This window comes from Pelmatolapia mariae, linkage group LG17, assembly GCF_036321145.2.
Source record: "Pelmatolapia mariae isolate MD_Pm_ZW linkage group LG17, Pm_UMD_F_2, whole genome shotgun sequence".
Classification (NCBI taxonomy): domain Eukaryota; kingdom Metazoa; phylum Chordata; class Actinopteri; order Cichliformes; family Cichlidae; genus Pelmatolapia; species Pelmatolapia mariae.
Genome location: NC_086242.1, coordinates 32,685,997 through 32,699,468, shown reverse-complemented (window position 1 = coordinate 32,699,468; position 13,472 = coordinate 32,685,997). Strand labels below are relative to the sequence as shown.

Here is a 13,472-nt window from a genome sequence, read left to right as displayed (position 1 = left end):
CAGGATGTGCTCTATGGATCAAAAACATGCCCATGCCTTTTAATTTCTCCTCTATTTTTTGCCTCCTGTGGTAGTTTCCTATGTTGCGGCGCATGTGTTCCAGCATGCTTTGCCTGTGAAATGTGTGTGTGTGTCTGACAGTGTTTACCATAGTAAGACGATGATGTGTCATGTGTGCAGGGTGGTGTTGACTGTCAGTGTGTCCTGCTAGAAATAGTTTGCGATCCGTGAGGCCGCTCGTCTGTTGGCTTAGTATAGGTCCAACTTTACAGCTCTTTTCTCTCCGGTCTTTTAGTTAAAAAATAAAGTCAGGGCTCTTGTAGATATTAGTTTCCATGCACCCGTTCACCCAAATCTCATATTTTCCCCATTTTGTTCAGCTTTCCCAACTGAACTTTTCCACAGCTGTGGCCAGAGGAATCCAAAAGCAGGAGAGAAGCCACTGCAGTTATTTTCTGTGGTAGTGGTGTGTGTGTGTGTGTGTGTGTGTGTGTGTGTGTGTGTGTGTGTGTGTGCGTGTGTGTGTGTGTGTGTGTGTTTGTTTTAGAGTAAGGGGGGTTGGGCTGTCATCTTGCCTTCCTCCCCAGTCATTTGCTTTGGACAGCTCCATGGTAACTTGCATTTTGAAGAGAGCTTGGATTGAATATTTAGAATGCCATTCCTGTTGTTTAACATGTTTGCGTTGTGTCACTTAATTCGCCACCATGAATGAACAAAATGAAGGGTGATTAAGTATTTATTAAGGTCAGCTGTGAGCTTATCTTGCCCTTGCGGGCCTCCACACCATACAAAGACCCATTTAAAAAAACAAAAGACAAAGAAAGAAATGCCAAAGCCGCAAAGTTCCTGTTAAATGCTTTTTTTGGCCTAAAGCTCTTAATTGAATTCATTGGTAACCCTTGGTTCGTGGAATTATTTATGTATTTCTGACTTTCTAAAAATAGACCAGTTCCTCCCCTGTGAGTATTATTTGGAAATTAAACCTCAGCCTAAAATCGTAGCACAAAAATACTGTCTGAATTACACTATAGCTAATTTATTTTTGTCCTGACTTGTCTTTAATTACTGTTGTAAAAAAAAAAAAGTGTCCATTATTGTGTGTCACTCCTTATGTGTGGGTGTGCGATATTGTGCACACGAGCATGCATTTGCACATCTATGCTGTGAGTGTGCATGTTTGTATTTGCAGTGTGAGGATTTATAGTTTTGTTGTGTTTAGTTGCAGTGGAGCAGCAGGTGTGCCGGCAGGCATTCAGTATCCAGGTGTCATGTTTTGGCCAGAACTGAGCTCAGGAGTGGTGTGTCAGTCAAAGCAGATATTGAGACTGAGCCATAGATAACACGAATAGAGAAGATTCATTCCTGGGAGGCAGACTGTTTATTTTTTTAACTTCTTTTTAAGCCCTCTGTTCATTTGAGTCAAGTGTTTCTAAGTCCCCGGTCACACATGTGTGGAAACCAGTCCCCAACCATCTTGCAACCACTCTTTGCAAGGGAAAAATGTGAATTTCCTGACTGGTTGTGAAGGTTGATGGCAGTTTACTTTGAAGGTGACTGTTCTGTTTCCAGTTTGTGTTGTATTTTTTCAACTTTATGTCCCCACTCGTTCGCTCCAGTCAGCTGAGCAGCTGTTGCTCTCAGTCCCCAAATCACGGCTGAAACTGAGAGGAGACCGAGCGTTCTCTATTGTGGCTCCTAAGCTTTGGAATAATCTTCCTCTTCACATTAGGCGATCGACATCAGTGCTGGTTTTTAAATCTAGATTGAAAACGCATTTTTATTCACTAGCTTTTGACTCAGTGGTTGACTGACTTGTATTTACTTATATTTTATTGTTTTCGCTATGTTTATTATTTTATCGTATTTATTATTCTTATGGTATCTATTATGTTTCTATTGTTCAGCACTTTGGTCAGCCTTGTGTGTTTTTAAAGTGCTATATAAATAAACGATGATGATGATGATGATGAACTTTTACTATAGCTCATAAAGTAAACTGCAAGTGTTGTCTCCCACACAAACTATGGGTGACCATGGCAATATGCTAGCAACCAAAGCAATCATGGCGCAGCAGCCTCTTATCCACCAATTTCACCTGGATGCAGCCAATAACCTCCAACACTCACCAACTTGTTATATTTTTCCCAAGCGTCCGGTGGATGCCAAGATGTCACCAAGCAGTCTCTCGGCCTGTGTGACTGAGTCCCATGAAGGCCACTAAGCCTGTAAGCCAGCTTATAGATGGACATTTTGGTAGAGTTAGGTGAGAAGGGCCTTACGACTGTACCATCAGGCTTTTAAATATGAAACCACAGTTACCAGTTAACTAGTTTAGCTCATTGACGAAAGACTAAATAGTGAAAAACAGCTTTTGTCTGGCTCTCTCCAAAGCTTTGCTGCAAATATGAAGCTGCAATCAACAGGTAGTTTGCTTAGCTTAGCTTAATGCATTTAGTGAAAACAGCTAGTCTGACTCTCATGTACAAAATCTGCCTACAAGCACCTGTAAATCCCAGTAATTACAATCAGTGTTATGTAAGGTCTATAAGAGTAGGCTATGAGATATGCTAAGCGATATGTTGTTTTTCATCAGGTTTTCTGCAGTTTTTAAATATAAAAGTGATAATTTAATAAATGCACAGTGTACAGAGTAAACAAATGAACAGATGTAATGTTTTAATCAGTGAGCTTAAGTGATGATGGTAAGTGAACTGTGGATGGGCAGAGTCATGCTAGCTGTTTTCCCTTTGTTCCTGTCCTAAGCTATGCTAACTGCAATGTCATTACCTTTAGCATTAACATGAGACTGTTCACAATAACATTTGAGACCAACATTTCCTTAACTCCAGAACTGTTCTTTAAAAGAATAACATGTCAAGCATCACATTTAATATGCTGTGAATTAGCTATACTGTTTAGCATTGCTTAACCCGAATTCCTAACTCCAAAGCGTAGATGGGAGTGCAGGTGTAATATAATACTACTCGACTGCTGTCAAGTCATGTCAGAACGATGTGGCGTTTGGTTTCTGCATTATGCCAGAAACCTTGTTACAGAGCTGCTGGGTTTTTTGGTTTTTCACAGTGATTTGTCTTGTCTGGTGTCTGTACGTGGACAGATTTATGGAAGATGGTAGCTCTAAAGACAGATCAGGTGATGAAGGAGAAACTTGAGGCATCTGGGTTCATACCTGGATGATTTTATGAGTTGTGTGAGTCAGATGACAGTATCTGCTGCAGAAGTGGGGCAAACATTAAGATGAGGATGATCACAGCTAAACAATACTAACTACAGTGAAAATTAAAACTAATGACAGGTGAAATAAATGCCATTGATCATACTGTTTCAATGCAATGGAAATCCTTGGGCCCTGGCATTCATGGGGAGGACTTTGAAATGTTATGTTAACCTGTACATTGTTGGGCTACGTTAAAGTCTTTCTACCAGGCGCGATCAGTCCGACTGCAGGTTATCAGCCTAATAACAATCTGTTGATTGCCTGTGAAGCACAACAGCAGTCAAACTGAGGTTCATTCAAGGCCAGATAACAGATGATACCATAATATTGACAGGGAATGACTACAGATCTCCGGTAAATGTTGTGGGTTGTTAACTTCTACCCAGGTTTTCTTTGGGCTAGTAGAAACCTGAAATTAAGACTGAAAATCTATTTTTCTAGAGTGAGCGTGCCAAGAGAAGGGCAGACATTTAATGTGACATGATAGGTTGAAGAATGTTAAAGGCTTTTATGTAGAGCACCAACTGATATAGAAGTTTTAACATGATTCATGATATTTGATGATATTTTCCATGGTATTTTAAAAATAGGATGTACCAATATGTCAGCTGAGATTTTTTTCTCAGAAACACAAACACCGAACAGATTTCCCTAACATCTGTCATGTGTTGTTATTTTGTTTAATGGTTAACAATCTGCCTGCCTCTGCTTATATCGGAGAACAAACTATGCAACCTCAACAGTCATAACATAGTTGAACGGTGTTTCTAGTGTCATTTCATTACTTTTTTAATTTCCATTTATCGGTTGTTATAAATGGTAATACCAAGAGATATCGGCTTGCCAATAAATCAGGCTCTACTTTTATGTAGGGGCCTTTGAAAATTTTTGTTTGTGGGGGTTTGAGAAACCCCAGTCTAGGTGACAGAATGGGGGACCTACACAAAGAGGCAGGTGGTTTTAATGTTGTGGCTGATTGGTGTAGATTGTAATAATTAGGTGGCAGCTTTAAGGGCTGAAGAGCTTTCCTGAAAGGCCTTTCGCTTACTTTTAGGGACTTGTCTTAGGATTGCAAGTGTTTCAAGCTTAACTGGGTAATTATCTTACAGCGTCCTTCCTCGGGGGCATTTGATCAGTTTTTCTTTTAAACAGAAGCAATAAGACAGGAAAACAAGCACTACATAGAAAAGATTTTGGGTTTCAAGCCAACATACCAAAGAGGAAGTGGCATTAGGAATAGGCTACAATGCCAGGACGCCTCAGCAGGATACAAGTGTTGACATGTGATGCAACCCTGGATGATCTCAGCTCTGCCTGCCTGTAAAAAGAAAAATCTACACCAAGAATCATCATTAGCATATGAATGAAGGTCAGCAGTAATCTATGGCACACCGCAAAAGATTCCCTCTGAAGGAGGCTCCGAAACTGTATTCACAACAAAGTTTTGTCTGTACGGAGGCGAGAACTAGCTGGTGTGTTTTGCACATATCAAAAGAGGAGCCTCTATAAAGAAGGAATTTAGGGAATAAAAGAACAGCCTATGGGAAAGTGGATCAAGCGCTTTGTCTTAGAGAAAAAGATTCAGCCACACAGATTTAGACGTGAATATAATTGGGTCTACTGTCAGGCTCATATGGCACAGGTCCACAGCAACACATCAAGTAAATAAGATTTTTCTTTTTTTCTTAGGAAGGTGCATTCCTTGTAGCACCTCAGACAAACACGACACTCCTTTCAGTGCATGCACCACCTCTCCTTTTCTCTTAATTTCCACCCACAGACATGCACCCATGTACCATCTGTCACTTTCAGGTCAGAGGTGTGATTTTTTTTTTTTTTGCCTTACAATGAATACATTATCTTCACACAATGATGGCAGAGGCAGACAGGCTGTGTTAGCTCTGGTATGGAAATATTTTGCAACTTGGTGCTACTAGAGGAAAAGAGCTGTTTTTCTGGAAGGCTGTCTTGCTTTATGTGGCAATGTAAGTGGGAATGAGTGAAAGGGGCTTATTCACTAATGCTAACTTTCACAAGACATAAAAAAAATCTTTCCCTACCTTACTTTGAATAAACAGACTTTAAGCTAAGAATTATTTTCCAGGTCTGTTAATGTGTACTCTGTAACAGAAGGCTGTAAAATGTTGGTGAAAGATGAAGCTGCTGTACAGTTTTCTTCGTTTCGTTGTTTCAGAATGAGTTATGTAGTAATATGATGGTTATTTCAGTTGCTTCTAGCACGACTCAAAAAGCAGTTGGTAAGCCTGGCCAAGACTCCTCTAGCGATTAATAACCCATGGCCAGTGTTCACCTTCAGGGTGGTTGTCATAAGGTTTGGTAACATTCTTGCTTCAGGAGGAGAATAACAGCTAACGATGATAGTGGTTTTTTCATAGTTCAGTACAGAGATAAAGGACATTAAGCTCAAGACCCAGTCATCATGAGGAATGGCTTATTTATGGATGCAGTTAACAGTAATAGCCCATTTATCGAGCATGAACATTAAAACAAAAGTAATGGCAAACAAACAGCTAAAAATATAAAGCTCATTTTCTATATAGCAGTAGGTACAAAGTATAGAAACAGCTTAATGCTGCTAACCTTCTCTGTAATTTTGCAGGCAAATTCTGCAGACAATTCTGAGGATATTGTGGTAGAAATGCTAATTCCTAAAATTAGATGCATCCTTGCATCTCTTGTTCCATCAGAAAAACAAAAGGCCTAACGTTTTCTGTTCATTTTGATATGTTTTTGACTCATTTGGCATCCCAAGTGTAATCGTGGTATGAAGATTGTCGTTAAAGGAAGGCAGACCCACAAGTTCCTTTGTGTGTTTAATATCAAGACTGAATGTTCTGCAGTTCAAACACTGAAATGCTGGTGTAAAAAAGTTGCGAGGAGAAGGCAGGCGTTTGATATGTGACAAGAGTGAAAATGGCTAAAGTCTCACTTATTAAGTCAACGCAGCAGGCTGCTGTTTGCCAGGGCGAGGTGTTACTCATGTGAAGGAGTGTGACAGTGCGAGGAGACAGCAGCCAGGCTGTAAATCTGGAGCTGTGGTCTGGAATGCTGTTCATGTCAGAACTCGCTTCCTCTTCCAGTTATGAAAGACCCCTTAAAGAAGACGGCATGCTGACAAAATCTCTGTGCACAACTGTCTCACCTCTCTGTAGTCTTACGGTACCAGGTTGAGCACGCAGTGAGCTGTGCAGCTTTGGATTGGTCGTTATAATCGTTCCTCCATTCTGCCAAAATGTTCCTCCCATCTCATATCATGTCTTTTCCACACCAGTAATCCTTTTCTTGCTTTTCCTACAATTTATGTGTGTATTCCCATTTTTTTGAAATTCATCTGGTCAATTTAGAGTTTTTCATGCAAACTAACAATTGTAGCCTTAAGAGGCTGAAGTTTTGAACATCTCGTGGTGCTAAAAAAAATCCTTTTTGAAGACCACGCCTTTGTAATCTATAGCTTACAGTCGCCGCCTTCATTGTAGTGTACTTTCTAAAAGGTTTCCCCTCATAAATTTCCAAATATAAGTAAAAAGACTTCTTGCAGGCTCAGTTGAAAGGTTAATAAGGAACTGCCATAACATCTGAATATAAACCATAGCAGATTAGTAGAGGCTGGCTGCTTAGGTCTACACATTAACTGGTGGGGCTCAGTGCATCACCACTAGCTTAGTACACTTTTGTCTTTCTCCTGGCAGTCAGCACAGGCTAAAACTACTAAACTTCAGGCCCTTAAAGAGCCCAAACCAGGCTAATGCAAACACGTTGCTGTTCCAGTCCAGACACAGTAATAAGAAAACAACAAAAACTTAAAATGTGCTTTACATCCTATAGCAGCGGTCCCCAACCTTTTTTGCACTACGGACCGGTTTTTGTCTGACAATATTTTCACGGACCTGCCTTTAAGGTGTCGCAGATAAATACGACAAAATAAAACCAACCGGTACCAAAAAAAAGAAGATTTATTGATTTATACATAACATGGGAAAAAACCCTGGGAAATCGAGTTAATGATAAAAACGATTAAAGAAAATAACGATAAAAACCGATAAAACCCCTGAAAACCATACATTTCACACCCGAGCCTCTCCTCTCGCGGCCACCAGAACACTGAAGACCCCCCCCCCCCCCCCACCCCACCCCCCCGTGCATTTGCAAATGTCTTATAAAATCATCTGAAACCCAAATCAGTTTCATTCATCTTTGTGTCACGGTTGCGGCATAAAAAACGTTCAAGTCTTTTTTTTTGTGGCGAGAGGAACTACATAATTGATGTTTATGGGACAACAACTGCTTTATAATGCCGTAGATCACTGGAAAGGCGGGAGACACTGTTCAGAGATCCTGGTTGACTTCCAGGGAAAAGCAAATGCTGTGTCTTTGTCCCACTGTCAAGCTTTTGTTAACAATGATGATAATAATAATGAGCATGAAAAACTTTGTTTGCTAAGTAGAAGTTATGGAATGTAAAACCATGTGATTTTAATGTCCTCTCTTGGATGATATTTATAGTACAGTCAAGTGTGTATATACTGAAAACCCTGTGTTAAAGTCGATTTTGTAAAGTGAAAATGTTCTCAAGTCTATAATTTGCTGGATAGCCTGACATTCATGGAAATGTACTTCCTTGAGGAAAAGAGATGTTGTCATTATAGCATGCGGAGGGGCTCGTCTGGTAGCTGCTGAGGATCAAAACAGTCTTTTACACGAGTCTGCTGTACAAGTTCAAGCAAGACCCTGCCCTCAGCACCTCGCTCTCCCTGTCACACACACACATGCACACACACATGCGCACAAGTTGTTTTTCTGCGGCTGCATCTGCTAGCAACCTTTGTAAAAATAAAAGCGTGGCATTTGATTTACAGGCAAAGGTGTTTTTTGATTGCTTGGAGGAGACTTTCTTGCAGTAGCTCCTTTGTTCCTCTCTTTGGGCCATCGAGGCACTGCGTCATCTCTCTCTATTATTTGGCCTTTTTACACTGTGCACATATCGCCATCAGCCTCTCCACACGCCCTATCCTCTCGGCTTTATTTTCACAGCTGTAACACCAGCAATTTCTCACATCTTTCCATCTCCTTTTTGAATTCAGAACCCACATGTTCTTGAAGCTCACATGAAATAGGATGCTAAAGATGAGGTTTAAAAAAGCTGAGGTGCTGCAGGGGATTGTGGTGGTGTGATTGAAAGTTTGACTTTGGGTATAAAAGCTATTTAACGACGGTCCGTCCAAAAGTCATAAAGCAGAGAAATCAAACGAGACAAATCAAAGATGTGGCTTCAAAACACAGACGAGAGAGAGACGAGATGAAATCTAAAAGCTTATAGTAAAATATCACATTTCCTCACCTGTGGTTTTTTGATACAGATGTTTTCTTCATCTTGTCATGACACGAATAGCCTGAGATCAGTTCCTGTAATTCAATGCAGTTTAGAAATTACTTAAATGATAGTGATCAGGATGAAAATTAGTTGTCTGCTGGCATGGGGCTGTAACTCTCTTCACTCTTGCTTCCCTCAGCTTTCATTGAGAATGTCCAGACCTCCTGTGCTAATAGCCGAGAGGCAGGCAGGACCAACGAGAGTTCATCATGGAGGCCACAGCTCACCACCATCACTGTCTCCAAGAAGCGCAACTGGTTGCAGCAGAGCTCACTTGGGAAGAATCAGTGCACTAAGGATGAGCTTCAGGGAATGCTGGGAGCCGACGAGGAGGGCAGCCAGGGTTTCCATCAGCCACTTCCTTCTCCTAGTCCCTCCCCAGACCATCTGAGGCCCTCAAGGGGAGCACCCCCTAGGCCGGTTCGCCTACAGCTGCCTCAGGTTAGCCTCAAGGTCTCTCTTTTTAAAAGGATGAGCTATAGATCAAGCAAAAGTTGGCCAGTTAGCTTAGCTAAAAAGACAGAAACTGGGGAATAAAGCTAACCTGGCTCTATCTGAATTCATTTAAGGCTACAAACAAAGAAATAGTCCCAAAGATAATGTGTCATAAACCCACAAATGATATAATAAGGTAATCTGAGAATCTGAAACTGTGTAGCTAGATGCTTCCAAAGTTTATTCTAAGTTGAGCTAACTAGATAAATAAGCCTAATTTCCCATTAAGTCTTATACTAATGCAGAAATGCAACCAGCAGTTTTCTGGTGAAGTTTAACAAGGAAATGTGTCGTTTTAGGTCAGCGTTAGTCCGGCAAAAGTGTCTCCTCACCCTCCTAGCATGGACCCAGCTGAGGAAAACGATGCAGATGACGAAGGGGAAATTTGGTACAATCCCATACCTGAGGAAGATGAGCAAAACAATTCTGATCAACGCTCCCGAGGGCTGACCGCCCCTCCTCGAGCTGAACCCCAGAGGAGGTCCAGCAAAGGGACTGATTTGGTTCATGGTGGCAAGTCCCTAGATGGATCCAGCTGTGGAGGGCCAGAGGCCCTCGTGGAAAGCCTCGGTGGTGGTTCAGGAGATGCAAGTCAGGGGAATGCTGTGCATTCCACAGAAGTACTACATGCGCACAGGCAGATGCTCGCGTGCAAACCTCAGGAGGAGGGGGGGCCTTCCAGCAGCAGACCCACAGGTAAGGCAGAAAAAAAAGACACACACACCTTCCCACATTCTAACTTCACTTCCTGCTTTTCATCAGCTTCTTTACTCACTTGTTCCCTACCAATTTTCTCTGGTTGATGCTTGAAGGCCAATTACACTCTTTGTCGCTTTGCCAGTCTCTCTCGGCAGATTTTTGCGGTTGTGCACACCTTGAGCACTAATCACAGTTAATGTTGACAATGTTACCAGTCAACAGATAAACAGACTTTTTTTAGCTCAACATTTTTCCCAGCTCACTAAAAGCTCTGCTTACAAATAGAAATTCTTCTATCACCTATAAGTGCTGGAGTGTGTAATTTTAAAAAAAAGGTGCACTAAGAGAGGCAATCTGAAATTCCTCTCAAAATCTTATTAAAGTTAATTTTATACCAACTGGTCAATATCACAAATAGGTTAAAGTGATTAAACTTAGCGCTACAACCTTTCATCCAAATTGGCAACTCAAGGTTTTAAAATCTCCAGTTTTCAATTAACATAAATCAAAAGTTTGTAATAAGGAGCCAGACAAGGAGAGTTTCTTCTTCTTTCTCTTTTGATCGGCACAGACAGGAGCCACGGCTGTCAAATCTCATCGCTGCATATCAGTGTCCCTCATAAGTTAAACTTAGACAGACAGAGGAATTCATTCCTCCTGGCTAATTCATTCCTAAGAGGAAAGAATATCAATTTACTTGTTATTCCAGCTAATACACACACACACACACACACAGAGGGCTGTGAACTTTGTATATTATGGCTCATTGAAACACCTCTCCTCAAGAAAACAAATTCAAGACCTAAAGATTTATTTGCAGAAATAAATTAATTGTAGCCTTCTGTCTTTTTCACTTGCTGCGCTTTTTATTTACTCGTGTGCTTGAAAGTCATTGACAACTCTGCTCTACAGCGACGACATGATGATGACAGCCAGCACACGGCTCTCTGTCTCTTAATAAGCCCCGGTCTGTTTTTTCTAACTTCCGACTTTTTGTTCTCTGTGATGTGGCAACATGGTAGTTTGAACCAATTGGCACATCTTGAGCTGAGCCTATAATTACAACTTTTGACAACGCTTTTCTGTGGCACGCAACAGCCATTTTTTTCTAGCTGTGTGAGCACAAAGACAGGCTAAATGCTTTGGGTTTGGAAATCTAATGCTTCAGCTTTAGCGTTCTCAGCAACAGTTCCACAGCAGGGGCGAAGGTGTCTTAACAAGCTCAGTAGAAACTTTTCCCTCCACGGCTACACCAGCTTTTTAAGAGTTAAAACCATGATCACTGAGACGTTGAGCCTGGTGAGGGCTAACAAATGTGCTCTTGACAAGGACACAGGTTTTGATTGGCGTATGATAAACTCCTTCATCCTGGCTCTTGCTGACATCACATGTGGCTCAGCAAAACTCTCTGCCCTGAGAGACTTTCCTTGTAGGATTAGGATTAAATCAGAATGAGGCTCAGTGTACCAGCCCAGGAAAAGCACTAATCATGCTGCACTAATTAAATGTAAGCTTCTTTTTTGGGTGCACCTTTCGTTGTCAGACCCATTGTGCCATTTTGCAGCACAGAGGAAACTGGATAAGCAGACGAGTGGACATAAGTGGAGGCCGGACTGCATTGTTCAGTAGATTTTTTTACTACTATTCAAAGGCCTGTTCCTCATTTACATCCCGTAATGCAGTTTTGGAGCAGTCAGTAGAAGGTGTGCGATACTGTTGGTTTACTTGTTGCCTGAAAATGAGACAAGAGAACAACAGTGTTGTCCCCCCCCCCCCCCCGCTCCGGAACTGCCTCCCTCTCTGCTGCCTGTTGACTTTGCAATTGATTCCTGTGGGTTTGTCGACGCCATCCCACACTCCGCCGCTAAAAACAAAGAGCAACATGCTCGAGTACGTGTCATCAGAGAGGAAACACTCACTGGCTACTGGTTGATTATTCATTGTGGATGCAGTGGGACTTTTAGTTTAGCTTTCTTTCCTTCACCCTCTTTCTTCATCTTTAGTTAGAAACCTCCTCTCCCTTCAGAAATTGCTATGTGCATTAGGGCTGCAGAATGACACCGCACTCCTCCTCCACTTTAAACTGGTAGGCAGTGTTGGGGGATGGTGGGCAGCAAAAAGGGCAACAGCTCGCCTTCAATTCACCCACTGTTCCATTCCTCAAAATAAGCCTAGATAATGACCAAACAGACCAAAACAGTTTTTTGGTGTTATTTAAATTATGTCAGATTTTCTTTCCAGCTCATATTGACTAACATTGTTTCCTGGGTGAGTGACCTGCTTCATCACTGACCTCAAAACGCTTAGTGCATTAGTCTGTGTTATAGCACACAATTATCAGTAAGTATCTGCTGAATCTGGAAGAATATTGATCAACATATTACTTACTTTGGCATTTTATAGCTTTGAGGGAAACGCATCGGCACTTTTTTCATGTGGTTGCCGTCGATTGCTTGCAGTCGTTCCCCAATTTTGCAGAGTCGGAAGATTGATTGATTACTCTCAAACCCTTCAGGTCAACTTGGCTGAAAGATTGTGAACAGGCAGAAATGTCTAGCTTTAGAAGTGTTGGTAAGCACATTTCTTTTCTGCTGAACGGAGCCAGTTGAAGTTGCTTTTTGTTGCCTGTTTTCAGTGTTTATTATAGATTGTGTGTAAATGTTTGGCATCACCACCATCATGTTGAATATTGGTTTGTGGTCCAGAATTCTGAATCCCAATACTGACCATTTTGTCTTGCTTATTTCTGGAGTTTACAGAGACTATATTTGGATAAGAGGGTTTACTGTAACATCAGCTGTTGGTTTCTGAAGAGCGGTTTTGAAGCCTCAGCTTTACCATTGTGACCATTCCCATCACTCCCAGCGTTATTAAAAATGTGGTCTTGGACTCCACGTTTTAAAGGGCTTAAACGTAATGGGCTTAAACCTCCTCCAACATAGTTATAGCAATTTGTATGTTACTGTGGCTCTTTATAGGTAATAATATGTTTAACTAAACCTCAGCAAAGACACATGTTTGTTGGTAGTAACATCACTATAACCGCCACCAGGAGCCATATCTTTTATCACATCTACTGTATTTGTGTTTAAGTTACCACGTAATGGCCACATTTTCTAAATATGCCCATGCCACTTACTATATATTCGTCTTTGATCTAGGATTTACAAAGGTTTTAACTACAACAACAAAAAAAATCAAAAATCAAAGAGTGCTGCCCCAGACTTCTTCAGTCCAGCCTCTCTGTCACTCTCAACTATTTTCATCTTTTCTGGTTTCTGTTTCCAATTCATTGTGAAAATGAGACCGTACAGACACCACTTTATCTGCTGGTTTAGAAATTTGACAGTCCCTTCATTGATTGAGTGTGAATAGGGGCATCTGTTGAATTAATGAAGCCGTGCAGATGTAGATGACTCTTTGCGACCATGGTTTTCTTCTGTTCGGCTGGCTGGTTCTTTTCCCCCTCACCGGATACACTCCAGACTCCTCGTGTGCTGCCTATTGAGTGACTTTTTGTCCATTTCAATGCTCTATTTGTATGGAGAATAATGATTGATGGACTTTGGGGGTGGTGAGCTTGCTGTGTTCCCAATCTGCTGTTCCCTTTAGCGCCTGTTTGGGGAATCTGACTTGGCCAGCACTCAG

General features: G+C 41.4%; 1 protein-coding gene across 1 annotated transcript in view; it reads left to right on the top strand.

The window, feature by feature from the left end:
* Positions 1 to 13,472, top strand: part of syde2 (synapse defective 1, Rho GTPase, homolog 2 (C. elegans)) — a 49,744-nt gene that overhangs the window by 2,647 nt on the left and 33,625 nt on the right. Inside the window, exons 2-3 of the mRNA XM_063500559.1 lie at positions 8,770 to 9,071; positions 9,425 to 9,821. Of these exons, the coding sequence (XP_063356629.1) occupies positions 8,770 to 9,071; positions 9,425 to 9,821 (699 nt within the window). The remainder of the gene's footprint in view (positions 1 to 8,769; positions 9,072 to 9,424; positions 9,822 to 13,472) is intronic.